Below are 18,268 nucleotides of genomic sequence, written 5' to 3'. Positions count from 1 at the left end.
TGAGCCCCACTAAATCCAGTCACTTTTTTGCCATTCACAGACCTCAACCAACATCCCCAAAACCACCTTTTCACGCAACCAACACCCTACCTCCCGGGCTGCCCTGACACACAGCTTGCGACCTACTCTAGATCTCCCGCAATCATGGCGCCAATGAGTGATTATTCTGAGGACGAATCCCAGCCGGGCTCACCTGTGCTTGGTGCCGCTGACCGGAACGGAGTTGAGCAGGATTTTGACCAACACGAAGACGACCTCGAAGATCAAGAGACTAAACCACTCAAGTCTGCATTAAAAAAGCCCTCATCCGCTCCCCCAACATCCGCAGAGAAGAAGCCAGAACTCCCAGAGCAGCCTGACCCAGACACCTTGGACCTATCCAAGCTCACTCCCTTATCACCCGAGATCATTGCGCGACAAGCAACAATCAATATCGGCACGATTGGGCACGTCGCTCACGGAAAGTCGACGGTGGTGAAGGCCATTTCTGGGGTGCAGACTGTTCGATTTAAGAATGAGCAGGAGAGAAACATTACAATCAAGTTGGGTTATGCGAATGCGAAGATTTACAAGTGTGATAATCCCGACTGTCCGCGCCCGGGGTGCTACAGGAGTTTTAAGAGCGAAAAGGAAGTCGATCCGCCGTGTGAGAGGGATGGCTGCTCAGGCACATACCGTTTACAGAGACATGTTTCGTAAGGATCCCGTCGTTCTACATTGCGACCCCTGCGTTGCTAACGCCTCTCCAGTTTCGTCGACTGTCCCGGCCACGATATTCTCATGAGTACTATGCTTTCAGGTGCCGCTGTCATGGATGCAGCGTTACTTCTGATCGCCGGAAATGAAACCTGCCCCCAGCCACAGACATCTGAACATTTGGCTGCCATTGAGATTATGAAGCTTAACCACATTATCATTCTGCAAAATAAGGTCGACCTTATGAGGGAAGAAGGCGCTCTCCAGCATTACCAGTCGATATTGAAATTCATTCGCGGCACAGTTGCAGACGGATCTCCCATAATTCCTATCTCGGCACAGTTGAAGTACAACATTGACGCTGTCAACGAGTATCTCTGCACACACATCCCCGTCCCCATGCGTGATTTCACCGCATCTCCTCACATGATTATCATCCGTTCCTTCGACGTCAACAAGCCCGGATGTGAAATCGAGGACTTGAAGGGTGGTGTTGCCGGTGGTTCCATTTTGACCGGTGTATTGAAGCTCAACGATGAAATCGAGATCCGGCCCGGTATCGTCACAAGAGATGAGCAAGGCAAGCTCAAATGTCGCCCAATTTTCAGCCGTGTTATATCTCTTCTCGCCGAACAGAACGATCTCAAATTCGCCGTTCCTGGTGGTCTTATTGGTGTCGGAACAAAAGTCGACCCCACTCTCTGCCGTGCCGATCGTCTTCTTGGTTTCGTTCTTGGTCACCGTGGTAAACTTCCTGCTATCTACAGCGAACTCGAAGTTAATTACTTCCTCCTACGTCGGTTACTTGGTGTCAAGACTGCAGATGGCAAGCAAGCCAAGGTTGCTAAACTGTCGAAGAACGAAGTTCTCATGGTAAACATCGGCTCTACTGCTACTGGTGCTAAGGTCATGGGTGTGAAGGCAGACGCTGCGAAATTGAGCTTGACCAGTCCCGCTTGTACGGAAATTGGCGAAAAGATTGCCCTTAGTCGAAGAATTGACAAGCATTGGCGTTTGATCGGATGGGCAAATATTGTCGCGTAAGTAGCGTCTGCGTGCTTGTCTTTAATCATATGCTAACTACCGTAACAGAGGAAATACCCTTGAACCTATTCTCGAGTAAATTAACACGTTCTCCCGTTAGCCCTTTCGTATAAACAAGAGGGCAAATATGAGCACATTTGATCGGTGTGGCAGAGATGTGTGTTTAGATGTCAGAAACCCATTTTTGTTTTAGGCCATCAAAAAAAAGTATCATAATCATGGGAACATGCGGTCCGAAAATTTATTGCACGCTTAGCTTTCTACCCTGGATTTTTTATCTCACCAATTTCTATCAGGATGACGAAAATGCCCGTTGCTTTTTTCTTTTCATTTCCAGTTTCTATGATTCTTGTTGCCGTTGTCCGTGTTCAGGTGGCTTTCTTTCTTTTCCTTTTTTTTTTTTTTATCCCGTCTTCTCTTCCTGCGGCTTATTTACGGCATAGATAAAGTTTGCCCGGGGTGGGCTCATGGTAGCTACGTATTAGGCTCTTGAAATGCAATGTGATGATGATTGATAAAAGTAGTTTTGACATCTATAGTACATACACATCTTGCACGCGAGTCCATAGCTACTGATACAGTAATAAAACAACCAAACGGTACGACGAGCGTGCCCGGTGGAATCCCGGCGAAGAGGATATGGATCTCACCATGGCAATGTGAAGACGGGCGTGCTTTTTCCCAATCAATGCCTGCCGCGATTCCACCCAACTGGGACTCGAGTAAAATCGTACATAGTGCACACAAATGAGGCGACACGCTCCGCATCAGGTTTTAAGGCAATCCTCCTCTACCATCCCTGATAAAACCCACAAGATCAGCCGCGGCACATACATCCAATTTACCAAGTTAGATATTTCCGTCCTTTGAACCTTCTCCTCGATAGGACATTTCGCCCGCCTCTACACCGCAATCTCGCTAGGAACCCGTGTCGACGTTTTTGAACTCTCCGAGACGGATTGTATGTGTTTCGTTTTGCTCCCAGAGCGGCAGTGGTGGAGAACTGGCGGGAAGCGCTTCCTGGAGTGGAGAGCAGGAGTGATGAGAATGTAGTAGAGAGCGGGGATTGTGTCGTCGTGCGCGTAGGAGGGAAGAGTGAGCGGAAGGTTGATGAGGTGGCGAAGGATAGGGACCGTGCTGGTTGGAATGGTGATCGGGGTACGGTTTGTCTAATGAATCCTTAGTTAAACGTGATAGTTCAGCTTGCAGAGGGGACAGAGGCCTTACGATAAAGCTGTTCGAGAAATCCGGTCCACAATTCGTCTGGTAGGACTGAGGCTGAAGGACACTGTCCTGCTGCCACGGAGGCACATCATTTTCAAGACTCGTTCTCACTCCGTGGATTCTCGTATTGACCTGGAATCAGTCGACTTCTTCTCTGAATTTAGACTGAGATTCCGTGGCTAAGCAGATATCAGTATCAAATTCCAGTGACTCTTGCGCCAGAGGTCGGGCGGTTGAAAAAGAGACTACCAAGATTCGCAGCGCACGGACCACCTCCACTAATTTCTCCGGGATATTTTTTCTCTCCCCAGCACACTTGACCGACGAACAACTCGGATGCGGCAACGAGATACCAATTGGACATCGATTTCTCCTGATTAAGTGACAATGGTATTCCAAGCTAATCCCAATCCTCTCCCGCCAACCCACATAAACTCCACACGCCGCATCAGCCCCTCCGATGCTCATGCCTTCCTGTCCGCATATCTCGACCGCGCAGCGACCGACCCATCCTACCAACCAGACAGTACTCTATCTGCACACGGTCCTGTCTCTGCAAACACCGGCTCAGCACCCAACCTTGTGATTCACAGCTTAAAACGCGTCTGCGCCGGACTCGGGGGTGAGGTTTTGGGGAGAGACATTGTTTTGGAGCAACAGTTGCAGCAGGGCGATCAGGGAGCGAAGAATTTTACGGACGGGGAGGAATGGGGAGGCAAACCAAAAGGAAAGAAAGCGCCTGCTGGTGAGAAGCGGGTTGACGGGTGGCAGGATCTGGAGAGTTTCGAGAGGGAGCAGCTTGACTTGGTGGATGGAGGTGATGGAGATGAAGAAGAAACTGTTGGGCCTACGGTCACTGAAGAAAATGTGGGCGTCGAGGATTATGACATAGCGGTGAAAGAGGCTACTATCGATAAGGAAGAGCGCAAACGAAAGAAGAAGGAAAGGAGAAAGGCGGAGCAAAGAGCCAGGGCTTCTGCTGCGAGCTAAGAAAAAAAAAAATTCTACGCTGATCCATGACAAGCACCACGACGCCGCAAAGCCAGCTGTTATTGGTAAGTATCCCGTCCGGAAATCCAAAACCAAAAATATGGAAAATCGGTCCCCAAGAGGTAGCGGGAACGAAGTTTGATAACGAGTGTTTCTTATAGCTCCCGATCCGCTGCCTTGACAGGCTTCTCCGAGTCTTCACTTTTGGCAGTAACCTTTCCTCCCTTCCAGCCAAGAGCACCAAGTCTCTCGGGTAGAATAGGATGCGAATAATGATAGCTGGCATACATCCAGTCTGCATCCATAGTCGAGAGATTTTGAATTTGGAGCTTCAGAAGCGACCTGGCCAGTTCGGCTGAGTAGCCAAGCTTGACCGCAAACGCGTCTGCAAAAAAGAAAATTAGCCTCGACAGCCGAATTTGAACGGCAACTAGGAAGACGTACCAGCCTCGAACTCGAACTTTCGGCTGAGAATATTCATCAATAGCTTGACAATTGCGTCCATTGGTGCCAACGCATCCGAGAACAAGAGGAAACCGATCATGATTGGGTATTCATCGTGGAAACCAAACGAGTTATACAGAGATTTGTTGCTGATGAAGGCGGAAAACAAGGCGAAAATATAGAACATGTGGAACTGAGACCTGTTAGCGAGAACATTAGGGTGCATTTGCATTGTATATACATACCTGGGCGATTCCGAATAGCTTGGTCGTATGGCTCAAACTCCAGTGTCCAAGTTCATGACTCAGGACAGCCACAACCTCCTCAGGTTCGCTCTTCTCAATCAAGGTGTCATAGATGACGATGTGCTTCTTCCAGGGTAGTCCATAGAAATATGCGTTGCTGTGAGCGCTTCTTTTGCTTCCGTCGATAACGTAGAGCTCCTTGAGTGGGAACTGCAGTTTTTGTGCGAGAGCTTCCACGCCAGTCTTCAGAGTGCCAGGTTCCAAAGGAGAGAGCTTGTTGAATAGGGGTAGGATAGCAATTGGGTAGATGGTAATGGCGAAGAGCTGAACGAACATGCCAAACAACCAGAGGTAATAGAAGAAACTAGTGCCTGTTTTTTGGACGATTTTCAGAATGGCGCTGATGATCGGAGCACCAAGAACAACACCGAGCATTTGTCCCTTGAGCATATCCGAAACCCATAGTTTGACTGTCTGTTTGTTGAATCCGAATTTTTCCTCGAGAACAAAAGTGCTATAGTACGAGACGGGGATAGAGAGTAATGTTGTGATGAGGTTGAACGTGAAGACAAAGACTAGCGTATGAGTTATTTCGCCTTGAAACCGTTCAGGAAGATACCGTGTCAGCCAGAGACCAGTGACAGCCCAGAGTTTCGGGAGTGCATCGTAGTAAATGAAAGCGAGATTCTGAATTTGACTATAAAGCCCGGAGACGAAACCGAATTTGGCCTTTGCTCGACCATATGCCTGACCTAAGATTAGTATGGTATAGTTCTATTGCGAAAATAGGGGGGAAGGCAATAGTAAATGGCGAGGAAACTCTCAAGACGAACCTGACTCTTATCGAATACCTCTTGCGAAACCTCGCCTTCGAGAACCTTGGGCGGTTTCTTCTGTTGCAAAATCCTGTATTGGCGAAGGGATAGAAATCCCTCAAGAAGATATTGCCCAAGCGAAAACCCGACAATTATCTTTTTCCATGGGAAGAAAGGCTGATCAAGCAGCCGGGCAAGTTGCTACACCAAGCAGATCAGCGGGAGATACAGCGTGAACTAATTGGCAAATTTGAACATACCTGAAGGATATACATGGCTGCAGCGCAAATCGACTTTTCGCAGTGCTTGCACAGAACTTGCCGTTCGTCCTCTTCAGCCCGGCCCCGAACGGTGACGATGATGCCAGGTGGTTTGAACAAAGACAGCGCGACTTGGGACACGGCGAACGCCTCCAGCTCCAAAACCCGCTTTAGTTACATAAGCCGCCGGCCCCCGGGGACTGTTTCTCCGCTCGGGTTGACTATACCATTTGGAGGCTGTTTCTCCGCGGCCCGAAATGTGAATTAGGTAAGGTTGGAATTGACTCTCGACGGTAACTCCCTTACAGTAACTGGTCTTTTTTACAATGCGAGCTACCAACGGTGCGGGAGGAACTGGATCCAGTTACCGGTCGGGAATTGATAAGACGAAAATATTTTATATTATCATTCCCTTTCGTCATTGCTCAGCTTTCGCTTTCTTCACCACTTGACTCGGACTCGTCAGCCTCTTCATCGCCCGACAGTCCGCTAAACTCATCATACAACTCCTCGTCCCCTTCCGCTTTCGCCAGCACGAATGCTTTCAGACATGTAATTCTGTTTCCGGTTTCATACGTTCCCAACAATCGCCCAACATCCACCGGCCCGTGTCCTTCTCGGCTGGCTTGCTTTTCCTTCTTTTTCCTTTTGCCCTCCGCCCCTCGAGATTTCTCCTTGCTACATAACTCCTTCGGATCCAGGACCCAGAGCTTCACCATCCCGTCACTTCCAGCGGTGACGATGATGAGAGTCCGTGGATGCCCCAAGGCGGATTTCGTCTGTAAGAATTCGAAATCCTTTATTCTCGAAGATTGACCTTTTTCTTTTCCGCCCAACTGGCACCTCAACTGCGCAGCAGCAATTGAAGACTTGCCGTTCGATCTTTCACCTTGCTCCAATAAACCGCCATCGGTAGAGTAGAACAAAATTCGACCGTCCTCTGTGGATACGGCGAGAAGCTCGCGGGTGCTGGACTCCTCTGCATCATCATCACCCGTTTGTACGTATTTAATCTGATGGACCTTTGTCAGAGGAGACGGTAGGATGTAACATTTTGCCACGGAGTCCTAGAATCGTGTGTCTTAGTATCCGGTCTCATGTTGAGCGAAAATAAAAACAACTTACAATGCCGAACACAACCACACCGCGATCGAATGCCACAGCAAACTCCTGGCCAGCAGAGTCCCACACAATCTTCTTCCCCTCTCCATTGCTCCATTTGCCTTCCTTGACAGTCTCTAATACATCTCGTCCAAAGTTCAAAACGCCAGCTTTCTTGCCAGTCACTAGGTTCCAGAGCCTCATGCACTTTTCACCCTTCCCAACACTCAACATAAGCTTCATACTGGGGTGTACCGCAAAGTCATTGATCCCCGCGGGAGCTGCACCTGCTGGGGCGGTGTCACCACTCGGCCGCCCCACAGCTTTTGGTCGCGGCGCCTTGATCGTAGATACAACCGACAAGTCCCTCGTTTTTGTCACAGATATCGTATTATCCTCGGCCGAAGCTAGCAATTTGGACCTTGTGGGGAAATACAGCGCGGAGATGCTGGACGAATGATGAAGCAGCGACCCCAGTTCGCGATTCTTCGGGTTTTCAAGGATTTTGTTTCCCGCAAGGGTCGGGACGGAAGGGAAGCTATCGTTTGTCGGTGTAGTGGTGGCGGAGAGGGTGTATAGGTTGATACGTTCATCAGTCCCACCGCTGGCGAGTATTACGTTTTGCGCCAGGGAGGAATCGTCGGCGATGGGACTGAGAGCAAGGCAGCGGATTGCTGAGGCATGTGCATGGAAGAGAAAGGTATCAACGAATTGAACTCCCCCCTCCTTCTCGGTTGTGGTGTGCAGGGAGCTCTGAGGGATTGTCGCCGCAATGCCATGGAGAACCCGTTCGTATGAGCCTGTCACGATCTGGATTGTGATCTCATCTCTCGATGCAGGAGCTAGTGCCTCAGCTGTTTGTTTTTGGGATTTCCGGGGTTCTGCATCCTCTCGGGCCGTAGCCTCTTCCCTCTTTCGTTTCGCCATTTGGATAGCAAAATTGGGCTCTGTTTAATCAAAAAGGACCAATCCATCCTGGAGCTGTACACACGGGGAAGCTTTTACCTAGAAAATTTTGGGAGCGTGGATGCCGGGTATCGGATGAATAAAGATCCGGCGCGCTTGTCCCGCGAACTCGTTGTTTCGCCCCCCAACCGTGTCACTCCCTGCGGAAACCAGGCGGCACAGTACGGAGGACGGAGCACGGAGCACGGAGGACGCGGGCTCCAACACAAGACTTTACGCCGTACAATCTTTTATGGCTGGGCTGTGAACCAAGGACTGGGCACCGCACGCTTCTCTGGCTCGCACAGCACGCAATCCCGTCCTGCAACGCTTGGTTCTGCCCTCGCTGAGACCACCACTGCACAGACTAAGTTGGATGTATCAGCCACAGGCCCCCCCCCCTACGGCGCTTTTCACCCTCCCCCAAAAGATCAAAAGTCATCGCCTGATTTGCCTAGAATTATTCCACCCCAAAAAATTTGTGACTCCTTTCCACACTTTTCATCAAATTACACCACAACCACTTCTTTTCCATCAATTCTGAGCGATTTTTCTGGGTTAAATGTCCTCAGAATAATTGTTCTTAATTTTTTTTCCGTGTAAATCGGATGTGGTTTGGCCGAGATTGACTCGATGCTCCGCGACGAGCTGCTCAAGGCCAAGAACGATGAGATCGAGTGCGTTTTAATTCTCCCAGTTCACATAGTCTTTCTCTCCGTGCCTTTTTGAGTAAAACTAATCGCTCCCTGAAATTTTTAGGCGTTGCGTGCAGTCGCGGAAGCGCAAACTGAGCGAACTGTACTTTGCGACCGTCGCCTGTCTTGGTACCAAGATCTCTCTCCAGAGCGAGCAGTATCGACGCCAGGAGGCTGCCTTTCTCGACGCGAATGAGATAACAAAGTATGTGCTGTCAATCACTACACCCAATTGCCATTCATTTGATCTTGCTTTAACGCGTGCCCTTTTACTAACTCGGGTGGTTAGAGGGCGATTCTATGACCAAAGCACGCTTCCGCTGCGGCCTAATGTCGCGACTGCCCATGCAGAAGTACCGAGCGACCACACCGTCCGCCACGCGCCCAAGCAACATGGCCCCGATGGTCAAAGCGAAAACCGCAACCTCTCTCCGGTTGAAGGCGCGCCATCGGGTGTAAATGGACCTGACACGCCGGATAAACCAGGCAAGGAATTTGTTGCTGCTTACCCTCGCGTCGACCTTGCACAGGCTATCACCACATCCAAGCTTCAACCAGGTGTTTCCTCCTTGCAGTCGCTAGGTCGGCCACCAAAGCCGGATGGTGTGCATTCAGGCACGTTACAGGAATCCGCCGCCTCGCCTCCTCAACCTCCTCAGTTCTATCCCTCCCCACTTTCATCCCAAAAGCAGGCTCCTTCCGACTCCGCCAACGCCTCTCCTGAAGACAACCAGACACCTCCCACGCAGACCGCTATATCAGAAGCGCAAAAGCCGCGCTCAACGTCTATCGCTCTCCCTCAAGATGCTGCACCCTCGTCCCCAGTCTCCACGGGTCAGTCTTCTGTCCATACTTCTGCGACAGATAGATCCCCCGCCTCAACCTCGACGGAAGAGTCTATCACGTACCAAGAAGCAACCGCTAAATTTCGCGAAGAACCCTTGTCGCAGACATCAGGATACGAGGTAGCCATCACCAGCAAGGTTCCTTCCACACCAGATGAGCAATTGAAGTTTGAAGCTGCCATGTCCAATGCTTCTATTACGCCAAAACCACGCCACGACGAGGTCCGCCAAGAGGAGCTCTCGACGAACGTATCGCCGATTGGTGCTGCTTCGAACACCGTCTCAAACCAAGCAGGTGAAAATGCTGCCGTGCTCACTCCGTCTGAGACTCCCGTTGCACAGAGAGCTGTCTCGGAGTTGATCGAGCCTGCCCTTTCTACTGCTTCCGAGACGCTGAAGAAATCGCCCTCGGTCACTAGCGCTCCAGAACCAATTTCCCGACCTGAGCGTATGACAACTAGAGTATCGTCGGGTGCGATCCGACACAAATCGGTTTCCGAGATCCTGGGAGAAACGCCGCGATCTCCAGCCTCTCCTACGGATAGATCACCCAGTGATAAACTGTCCCGTGAGAGGACCGCATCTCCACGATCACAGGTATCTACCACGGAGTCTCAGCTACAGATGAAGGAGAGGCGGGATCGAAAGGGACGAAGCAAGCTCTCGACGGTTGTGTTCCCAAAACCGGCATCCCCGGAGAAACAGAAACTGCTCACCTTATCTAGCCAAACTGATGCGCCCAGCGCTAATGACCAGGATGACTACCTCTATCTCCTTTTTCTTGTTAAGGCTTACTTCCCTCCAAGGGGCATGCATCTTTCCACACTTATCGCGACCGCGCACAAGACCCTAAGTACTGCGAATCACATGACAGATTATGCAGAGCAGGCGAATACCCGAACGCTAAAACGTCTGTACCAACTTCAGCATTCAGGTAGGTGGCCTCTTCGACAGCTGCAGCGTTCTCCGGAGCCGCCCCGCTCGGCAGCCCATTGGGACATATTTCTTGACCATGTGAAATGGATGCGGATGGACTTCAGAGAAGAAAGGAAGTGGAAGATCGCCGCCGCAAAGAATTGTGCCGATTGGTGCGCAGAGTACGTTGCGAGCAGTGAGGAAGACCGTACGACACTGCGGATTAAAGTGCGACCACAACCAACAGACACCGAAATCGCGTCGAAAGCAGCGCCCCCAGCAGAAGAGCATCCTACACCGGATCTTATACCGTGTGCCGATGATGACTCCGTGAGTGATGGGTTCAACGACGAGTTTCAACCTGACTTGGACTATGGCGTCGTCCCGGCTGCAGTATTTTCACTTCCCTCTGACGAGTTTACCTTCCGCATGGAAAAGACGGTGGCAGCGGAAAAGATTCTTGATGAACTTCCCCTTTATACGCCCGCTAGGATTCTTCCTGGAACAAACAAACCCTCCTTCGAAGAATCGCCAGACGCAGTATGGAAAAAGGAAATAGCCCCTGTATCCAAGTGGATCGATGGCAAAATCCGTTTTACCGGGGAAGGCCCGCCGCGAAAAAAGAGCAGATATGACTATGATGCGTCTGACGACGAAGATGGCCCGGACAATTCTGTTGACATGACGCCAGAGAAAAATGATGTGGCACTTTTCCAGCCCGAAAATAAGCCTATTCGCGATCGTGTCCATCCGAGCCACTGTTTCCGTCCACCGACAGAATACCCAATGCCGTCGGTCGGCTTTTACGAGTCTCGACAATCCTCTCAGTGGACATGCGCCGAGGACGACGAATTACGTAGGCTTGTTCGAGAATATTCGTACAATTGGTCACTCATCTCAAGCTGCATGGGTTCACATTCAAAATTTTCTTCTGGAGCCGAAAGACGAACTCCCTGGGAATGCTTCGAGAGATGGATTGGCTTTGAAGGACTTCCTGCCGATATGGCAAAGACTCCTTATTTCCGAGCGTACACCGCAAGACTGGAAGCTGCACAGAGAACTGTTCTGGCTCAGCAACAGGCTGCTCAACAACAACAGCAGCAGCAGCAGCAGCAGAATGGCAATAACAACCCAACACCCCAGGCATTTATTCGCAGGCGAACAACTCAACCTATGAGAGTGGAGCGAAAGCGATCCTCGCGACATCTAACCCTTCTTGCTGGTATGAGAAAACTTACTCAGAAACGAGAGGCTGCGCTTCAAAAGCAGCAACATGGTGCGTATCACTCAAATCCATTGTCATGATGTGAGCTAACACAGGACTTCTAGGTGCACATCTTGCGTCCTTGCGGAAAGCCAACGAATCAAATCAACCGCGGCCTCCCATTTCTACACCAGCAGAGTTTAGCCGAATGAAGTTTGAGCGAGAGCTTAAATACCAAGAAAAGCAAGAGCAATATCGGCAGCAAATTCTTGCTCATCAGCGGGTACGGATATGTCATATTTCTTGTGCAGAAGCCCCTGGAACTAACTCGCTGATAGGCTGCTTTGGCTCAACGGGTTGCGCAGCAGCAACAGCAAAATTCGAACCAACAGCCTCTTCTTAATGGTATCCCACGCAGCTCCTCCGCAGTCTCAGCAAGCAGTGGAATGCAAAGTATGCCGGCTGGGACTTCAAACGGACTTCCGAATGGTATCCCCACAAATAATGGTATAAATCAGGCAAGGCCCCATACAGCCATGCAGGGAATGCCAAACGGGACACCTGGTAGTACACCTATGCCACCAGGTGGAATGCCACTGAAGATGATACCCCAACCCGGGCTCCAGCCAACGATGAATGCCCGTCCTGGGATGCCCTTATCATCAAATTCAGATAGCGCTCGCATTATCCGTGAAGCAAACCGTGTTCAAGAGCAACAGCGTCTTGTGCAGTCCCGGCAGCAGCAGCACCAGTTCCATAACCCACAGCCGTTTGTGCAACAAGTTCCACACTCGTCTCCCAATATGACCATCCCAAGTGTCAATTCGGCCCCGGCCAATGGCTCGATGATGGGTGCCTTTCAGGCTGTAAGTGGCATTAGCAGCCCTTCTTTTCATGCACCAGCTCTTTCTCAAGGTGTCTCTACCGCTTCCCCTCGTATGAATCATCCGACTCCGCTCTCTGCCAATAACCAAGCTATGCCCACTGTCAGCAGCATCCAAAATTCGATTCAACGGAGCCATCCAAATATGACAGCCGAACAGGCGAACAAGCTTGCCAATGAGCGACTGCAACAGTATCATCAGCAGCAGCAGCGAATCTCACAAGCCGCACTGAATGCAGCAGCGGGTAATATTGGTGCCATGCCTGCAGGGTTCCCGATCCCGCATGACACCAATAGTGTGCAGCAGCAGCCATTACCGCCATCGAATGGGGTTCCCAGTAGTGCTCCCCCGCTACAGCTCCCTCAAACTCAAGGACACTCCCCACTCATGCGCGTTCAACAGCCCAGCCAACCGAATCGCCTAGGTGTCACAAACTCGCCAGCGATGAGTGGCATCGTCCTTCAACCAAGCCGATCCGCTACCCCGCAAAATCACCGCACCGGAAGTGGCCAGAGCGTCCCTCCGGGAGTTCAGGTTCCTTCGGTTCAAGCTCCCGGGCAAAAGAGTAGTCCACGGGCTCCCCAGGCGCAAATTTCCAGCGGATGAATTTACACCCTGTTCTTTCCCTTTTCTACATGTTAGAGTCTTTTTCTTTTACCACATATACGTTGATGAACAATATTAATTGACGTCTCTTCACGGTGATGGTAACCCGGAGGCCTCACATTATGTACGGTTACGTTGCTTTCTGCCCTCTTCACTATTGTTTTAACTCACGACCCTCCCAATTGATTTTCTTTTAACGTACTTCTTTACTCTTTGTGGGGCCTTTGGTCCGCTGAGGGTGCTTTATTTCCATGAAAGCATGATCAGGTCTGCTTTCCTCCTTGTTTACTCCCTCACAACGCATATGTATTTGTATCGATAGATGGATGCATCATCGGCTTAGCCATGCCGGAGCCCCCGGTATTAGGGTATGCAGTGGGTAAAAGGTATAAATGTAGATAATCACCCAGGACGGCTATCCCTGATTTCTAGCACGTATTAAGTCTGTCCTGGCTGAATGCCGCCTAAAGAATTTCTTTGGATGCTTTTTCGTCCAGGACAAATCCCAGCAGCCGAGGGATCATCCACGTGATCCATGGTGTGGAGTATCACGTGGCTTAAGCGCTTAGCGCGGCTAAAGCTCTCCGCCACCCGCGTTCGCCTGGCGCAGGATTAAAAGCTGCATCGGACGGAGGAGGCCGCCATTTAACGAATGCACCTGCAGAACCCGATATTTCAACATGTCAGATCATCGACTGCCCTCATCTTCGACCGCACCCAGTTCCAAGCCCTTCTCTATCTCGTTTGCTTCCAAAACATCTACCGCCCCGCCACCAGCCCCGTCCATCTCAACTTCCCGACGCTCCAACGCCCCCACACCCAAATCTAGTACGCCCCGTCCTGGTTTCCACGATCATGATTCAGACGCGTCAGATGCGGAGCCTGGGGAGCCCACTCACGAAGAAGTCACCGGCTTTGACCAGTCTACCGGCGGCGCGATAAGTAAGCATGCGCGCGAAAGCAAGGAAAAGGAACCGTTGGTGATCAAGGTTGATAAGAGGAATGGGTGGCGGGAGAGATTACTGGGTTCTACGAGAGCGAAGAAGAGTTGGCTTCCCGAGGAGGTGAGGATGCAGAGGGAGGCGGAGAGGGAGGCTAAACCACAGGACGTGACGGTTGAGGTAGCAGGGCCAAGTACGAAGTTTGGCTTAAGTTATGCTTCAGCCCCGAAGACGGCAGAGGATGAAAAGGCTACAGGTGCGGGCACGGAGATACAGGAGGATACCGCTATGGAAATTGATACCGAAGCGACTGTTGAAAAGAAGGATTTGTCACACGATGAGTTGGCTTTACGAGCTTTGATTTCCGAAAGTAAAGGCGAGACTGAACAGAAATCAGACCTAGTTATTCAGTCTCGAGGTGGATCCTATAACGCTCGTTCCGAATACGACGAGACAAGGTCCTTCCGCGACGATGTGGCTCATCGTCCAGATTCCGCAACCTTGGCAGGCTACGCCGCCGTGCCCGTCGAACAATTCGGTGCCGCTTTACTCCGTGGGATGGGTTGGAAGGAAGGACAGCCCGTTGGACGAGGAAAGTATAGTGATTCCACGTCTCAACGACAAAATACAAGTCTCGCGCCGCGTATTCCTGAGCGCAGACCCGGATACCTTGGCATCGGCGCCAAAGATCTATCGGGCAAAGCTGGGGCTGCGGAACTTGAGCTCGGTGCCTGGGGGAAAGCAGCTATGCGCAAGGGCAAGCCCGGCGAAGGCCTCTATACTCCCGTGTTGATGAAGAGTAAGAAGACTGGAAAAATGATTACAGAGGAGGAATTTAAGAAAATCACTAAAGAACAAGAAAGAGAGAAGCAGAGGGAGAAAGAGGACGAATGGAAGGAAAGGCGGGACAGAAATTTGACCAAAAATGGAAGACGGTACGACGCCAGCGACGATGACAGGGATTCAAGAGAATCTTCATCCAGGCGGAATGGTCGTGATAGATCACGCTCGTCAGACAGAGATAGGGCAAGAGATCGAGACAGCAGGCGGAGGAGAAGGTATGATGATGACTATGATGATCGAGACAGAGACAGTTATGATAGCGAGAAAAGGAGGAAAGATGACCGGCGCTACAGAGATCGAGACTCACCGCGTGACCGGGTTGAAGATAGCAAAAGGGACAGAGACCGAGAAAGAGACAAAGATCGCGATAAGGATAGGGATCGGGATCGGGATAGGGATAAATACAGCGACAGAGAAAGAGATAGGGGTAGGGATCGGTACAAGGAGAGGGAGCGGGAGAAGGGCCGGGAAAAGGAGCGACGAAGGGATTACCGGTAATCCGTCATCAAAAGTAACCAGTGCGCATTGCGTGCATTGGCCAAGTTTAAATGTTGTTTGATGTGCTTTTCACCGTTGAATAGACCGTATGGAACCCTCGTCGCAGAATTGGATATAGTTTAAGGTATGAATCTTTTAATAGAACTAACCTCTCTAGAGGTTGATGATTCAATAATGGACCAAAAAATTAATGGCACGGCGTGGGTCTCCGCGGGAATCATGGAAATTCACATATCAAACTTTTGAGCGGCATATATAACTCTGGGTTAACCATCCACGTTCTCATCCGAGAATCAACTCCAAAGCGCCCTATCTCAAATGACAGTGTTTCCCAATCCGGCACCACAGCAAACGTATAGAAAACATATTTAAGAACCGACCATAATTACATCCTTCCCGCCAGCAAACGCATCTCCATTCTGGTCACCATCGGCTATGTCAACGTCAATCTCCATGCCTTCCATTTCCCCTAACACCCACTCCACCAAGTAACTCTCATCAACGAGCTCTTCAACACGCTTATAATGCCTTTCTGTATATGCCGACAACGCATGTAGAATGTCCTTTAGCTCTGCCTCCTTTGCTCCCTTCCCACGAGCGGGCATAGGATTTGGGCGGGAAGCTAATTCGACAAAGGTGGATGGTGGGTAAGACTTGAATAGGGCAAAAAGTAACCGCTGCGATACGCGCGATGTGCGAGCGTTTGTATTCCAATCCCTGATTCGAAGGAGAAGAAGGTACAAATGGTCCAGAGAAAGAGATTGGATAACAGTATCGATGTCCGGGTTTCCAGTGAGTGCTTGGGAGGATGTAGGCTCGGTATCCATAGCGGTCGTGAACAAGGACAAGAGTCGTGCCGGATGGTTCAGCTGAAGAGCCAGAGTGATGGCTTCGCGGTAGGCACCGGCGTGGATGTAATTTTGCAACTGCTGATCCTGTTCTATGCGCGCAGAGTTTGCAGAGACAGCAGCAGAAAGAGTAGTGGAAGTTGTATCTTTCCAGAACGTTACTGTTGAATCTGCTGCACCGGAAATCAGGGAGAAATCGGGTTCTAGTTTGTTCGAAGATGGGGAATTTGGGCTTGCAGAAGGCGGGAATGGAGTTGCCAGAGCCCACACACGATCTGTATGGTTGTCTAAGGTCGTTTCTACTTCTCCCGAATACGGTGACCAAATTTTGACCAGGCCATCCCCAGCAGCGGATGCAACAAGCGGGTGAACTTGGGCCGCACCACGAGAGGATATGTCTTCATCAACACTTGATATTCGCGGAGGAGACAACCAAAGAACCTTTAACACACTGTTAGAATGTCCCTCGAAAGTCAGCAGGCAGCTATAATCCGAAAGGTTCCATAGTTTAATCGTCTTATCTCCAGACCCAGTCGCGACAAGACCTCGACTCGTGCTAGCGGCAGATTTGGTATTAATAAGGGGCGTGTCTTTGGGGGCGAAGCGAATAGACCACACGCCTCTTTTGTGTCCCCGAAGGATACCTAAAACTGAACCGTCCTCAAGCGACCAGATTTTAGCAGTACGATCCTGGGATGCAGACGCAAAGAGTGTAGCGTTGTGGTTAACATCAAGAGCATTGATGTCTTTATCGTGTGCCTTTCTTGTGTAAACCGCTTTTGGACGGGATGATTCAGCATTTAACTTTCCAGTGTCCCATCGTTTGATCGTTCGATCTTGAGATCCTGTCACTAAAAATGCCGGAGGATGATTAAGGGGGTCTCTGAATGCTGCAGAATCTTCTGGTGGTGGAGATCGAGAAAGTGCAATGGCGCCCAATGATTCAGCATGCCCAGTAAAGGTTGCAAAGCAAGTATAGGAGTGTGAAGCTGGATCTATACGCCAAAGCTTCGCAGAGTTGTCCTTTGCACCAGTGACGAGCCAGTGCCCTGACCAATCGACGTCGATGCAAATGATAATATCATCATGGCCTTCCAAGCGGGCAATATCAGCGCCAAAATAATTTTGCTCTTTGGTGGCTTCAGTAGGCTTTGTGGAGACAATCCGTATGTATTCGGAATTGGTTGCCATCGCCAGCAGTGAGCGCTCCGGGCCAACACAGGCCAAATCGATGACCTCGTCATCATTTCCAGCAATAGTACGGATAACAGGAAGTGCGCCGGTTTTAGTTCCTAGTGCAAAGGCGGATAGAGCTGCTAGGGAGTGGAATTTCAAGGTTTGGTCGACATGGACTGTCAGGATGGATGGAAGCCCTGGATAATATTCAACCGCGACAATTCCCTCTTGCTCTGAGGTAGCTTCTTGATCGTGCGTGACTTCACTGCCCCGGTTCGGATCCCATATTCTCAGCCGACCATTTTCACCACCGGTATAACATAAGAAGCCCTCATGTAAGAAACCGGCAGCTTCGACACTTTCAAGTACCGGGATGATCCGCTTGACTTCCCATGTGCTAGCATCCCACGTTATAATAGTCTTATCTCTACTACCCGACAACAATGTATTTGTCGATGCGGAAAACGATAAGCCACGTACAACGGAAACATGGGAGTCCAGCGAAGCAATGCCTTTTCTCTTGAAGAGGTCCCATACCCGAATCTTTCCATCCTCGCTTCCCGACGCAAGACGGAACCTTGCTGTTACCTCTGACTGCTCTGTCGACTCCTCTAATGGGATAAAGTCAGGGTTTGAGTTCTTTTGCTTATTCTTCCGCTTTTTTCCATCCTTGCGATTGTCTCCATTTATGGCGGAAGACTCAAAAAAGCAAAGGGCGGAGACAACACCTCCATGGCCGTGGAAGGTATGTGTTGCGTAGCCCCTCTTAATATCCCAAACTTTGATCGAGCCGTCAGCGCTGCCCGTGGCAAGTAATGATCCAGTAGAATCAATGGCCGTCGTCACAACAGGAGAGGTATGCGGTTTGAGTGACCGTAAGAGTTCAGGTTTTATGAAGGTAGAGTCTTGCGATCGTGGAAGGGAGAATATTCGCATAGCCAAGGATCGAGAGCATATTGCTAGGTGTGATGCGGACGGCGTTACTGTGGGTAGTTAGAATAAGATACTTAATGAAAGAAAGAAACTCGTACTCGATATGCTAGTGATTG

The 18,268-nt window shown here is 50.3% G+C and overlaps 8 protein-coding genes across 9 annotated transcripts; 5 read left to right on the top strand and 3 right to left on the bottom strand.

The window, feature by feature from the left end:
* Positions 1-45: 45 nt before the first annotated feature.
* On the top strand, positions 46-2,334 carry GCD11 (eukaryotic translation initiation factor 2 subunit gamma). Its single transcript, XM_003067396.2, has 3 exons — positions 46-695; positions 750-1,736; positions 1,789-2,334. Exons 1-3 carry the CDS (start codon positions 145-147, stop codon positions 1,817-1,819), a joined length of 1,569 nt encoding a protein of 522 aa, XP_003067442.1. The 5' UTR covers positions 46-144; the 3' UTR covers positions 1,820-2,334.
* A 1,017-nt stretch (positions 2,335-3,351) lies between these two features.
* On the top strand, positions 3,352-3,954 carry D8B26_007922 (uncharacterized protein; the record flags this gene model as incomplete). The annotated part of the gene is made up of 1 exon (XM_003067395.2): positions 3,352-3,954. The coding sequence occupies one exon, from the start codon at positions 3,352-3,354 to the stop codon at positions 3,952-3,954; it is 603 nt and encodes a 200-aa protein (XP_003067441.1).
* Positions 3,584-5,815, bottom strand: D8B26_007921 (uncharacterized protein). Of its 2 annotated transcripts, XM_066125680.1 has the most exons (5): positions 5,719-5,815; positions 5,477-5,659; positions 4,644-5,390; positions 4,399-4,591; positions 3,584-4,339 (listed from the first exon to the last, which is right to left on the bottom strand). In XM_066125680.1, exons 1-5 carry the CDS (start codon positions 5,731-5,733, stop codon positions 4,110-4,112), a joined length of 1,368 nt encoding a protein of 455 aa, XP_065981764.1. In that variant the 5' UTR covers positions 5,734-5,815; the 3' UTR covers positions 3,584-4,109. The 2 variants fall into 2 exon arrangements, with proteins under 2 accessions (XP_065981764.1, XP_065981765.1); XM_066125681.1 differs by having other exon boundaries at positions 3,584-5,390.
* Positions 5,816-6,095: 280 nt separating this feature from the next.
* Positions 6,096-7,757, bottom strand: D8B26_007920 (uncharacterized protein). The gene is made up of 2 exons (XM_003067393.2): positions 6,844-7,757; positions 6,096-6,785 (listed from the first exon to the last, which is right to left on the bottom strand). The coding sequence occupies exons 1-2, from the start codon at positions 7,744-7,746 to the stop codon at positions 6,144-6,146; spliced, it is 1,545 nt and encodes a 514-aa protein (XP_003067439.2). The 5' UTR covers positions 7,747-7,757; the 3' UTR covers positions 6,096-6,143.
* A 640-nt stretch (positions 7,758-8,397) lies between these two features.
* On the top strand, positions 8,398-11,524 carry EAF1_2 (chromatin modification- protein VID21; the record flags this gene model as incomplete). Its single annotated transcript, XM_003067392.2, has 3 exons — positions 8,398-8,441; positions 8,524-8,664; positions 8,749-11,524. The coding sequence occupies 3 exons, from the start codon at positions 8,398-8,400 to the stop codon at positions 11,522-11,524; spliced, it is 2,961 nt and encodes a 986-aa protein (XP_003067438.2).
* Positions 11,525-11,631: 107 nt separating this feature from the next.
* EAF1_1 (chromatin modification- protein VID21) lies at positions 11,632-13,135 on the top strand (the record flags this gene model as incomplete). Its single annotated transcript, XM_066125679.1, has 2 exons — positions 11,632-11,706; positions 11,762-13,135. 2 exons carry the CDS (start codon positions 11,632-11,634, stop codon positions 12,911-12,913), a joined length of 1,227 nt encoding a protein of 408 aa, XP_065981763.1. The 3' UTR covers positions 12,914-13,135.
* A 458-nt stretch (positions 13,136-13,593) lies between these two features.
* Positions 13,594-15,318, top strand: D8B26_007917 (uncharacterized protein; the record flags this gene model as incomplete). The annotated part of the gene is made up of 2 exons (XM_003067391.2): positions 13,594-15,191; positions 15,279-15,318. The coding sequence occupies 2 exons, from the start codon at positions 13,594-13,596 to the stop codon at positions 15,316-15,318; spliced, it is 1,638 nt and encodes a 545-aa protein (XP_003067437.2).
* An 86-nt stretch (positions 15,319-15,404) lies between these two features.
* Positions 15,405-18,155, bottom strand: UTP13 (U3 small nucleolar RNA-associated protein 13; the record flags this gene model as incomplete). The annotated part of the gene is made up of 1 exon (XM_003067390.2): positions 15,405-18,155. One exon carries the CDS (start codon positions 18,153-18,155, stop codon positions 15,564-15,566), a length of 2,592 nt encoding a protein of 863 aa, XP_003067436.2. The 3' UTR covers positions 15,405-15,563.
* Between the last annotated feature and the right edge of the window lie 113 nt (positions 18,156-18,268).

The sequence above is a fragment of the Coccidioides posadasii genome, chromosome 4, assembly GCF_018416015.2.
Source record: "Coccidioides posadasii str. Silveira chromosome 4, complete sequence".
Classification (NCBI taxonomy): Eukaryota; Fungi; Ascomycota; class Eurotiomycetes; order Onygenales; family Onygenaceae; genus Coccidioides; species Coccidioides posadasii.
The sequence above is the reverse complement of the archived record's forward strand: the minus strand, read 5'-3'. Positions and strand labels throughout refer to the sequence as shown.

What these genes read in the sequence shown, in the direction of transcription:
- GCD11 (XM_003067396.2), top strand. Translation starts at nt 145, where the DNA reads ATGGCGCCAATGAGTGATTATTCTGAGGACGAATCCCAGCCGGGCTCA. An exon ending in CGTTTACAGAGACATGTTTC is followed by an intron (nt 696 to 749) that starts GTAAGGATCCCG and finishes ACGCCTCTCCAG; the next exon opens with TTTCGTCGACTGTCCCGGCC. An exon ending in GGATGGGCAAATATTGTCGC is followed by an intron (nt 1,737 to 1,788) that starts GTAAGTAGCGTC and finishes CTACCGTAACAG; the next exon opens with AGGAAATACCCTTGAACCTA.
- D8B26_007921 (XM_066125680.1), bottom strand. An exon ending in AGGTATTCGATAAGAGTCAG is followed by an intron (nt 5,391 to 5,476) that starts GTTCGTCTTGAG and finishes ATCTTAGGTCAG; the next exon opens with GCATATGGTCGAGCAAAGGC. An exon ending in AGCTATTCGGAATCGCCCAG is followed by an intron (nt 4,592 to 4,643) that starts GTATGTATATAC and finishes AACAGGTCTCAG; the next exon opens with TTCCACATGTTCTATATTTT.
- D8B26_007920 (XM_003067393.2), bottom strand. Translation starts at nt 7,746, where the DNA reads ATGGCGAAACGAAAGAGGGAAGAGGCTACGGCCCGAGAGGATGCAGAA. An exon ending in GTGTGGTTGTGTTCGGCATT is followed by an intron (nt 6,786 to 6,843) that starts GTAAGTTGTTTT and finishes ACACGATTCTAG; the next exon opens with GACTCCGTGGCAAAATGTTA.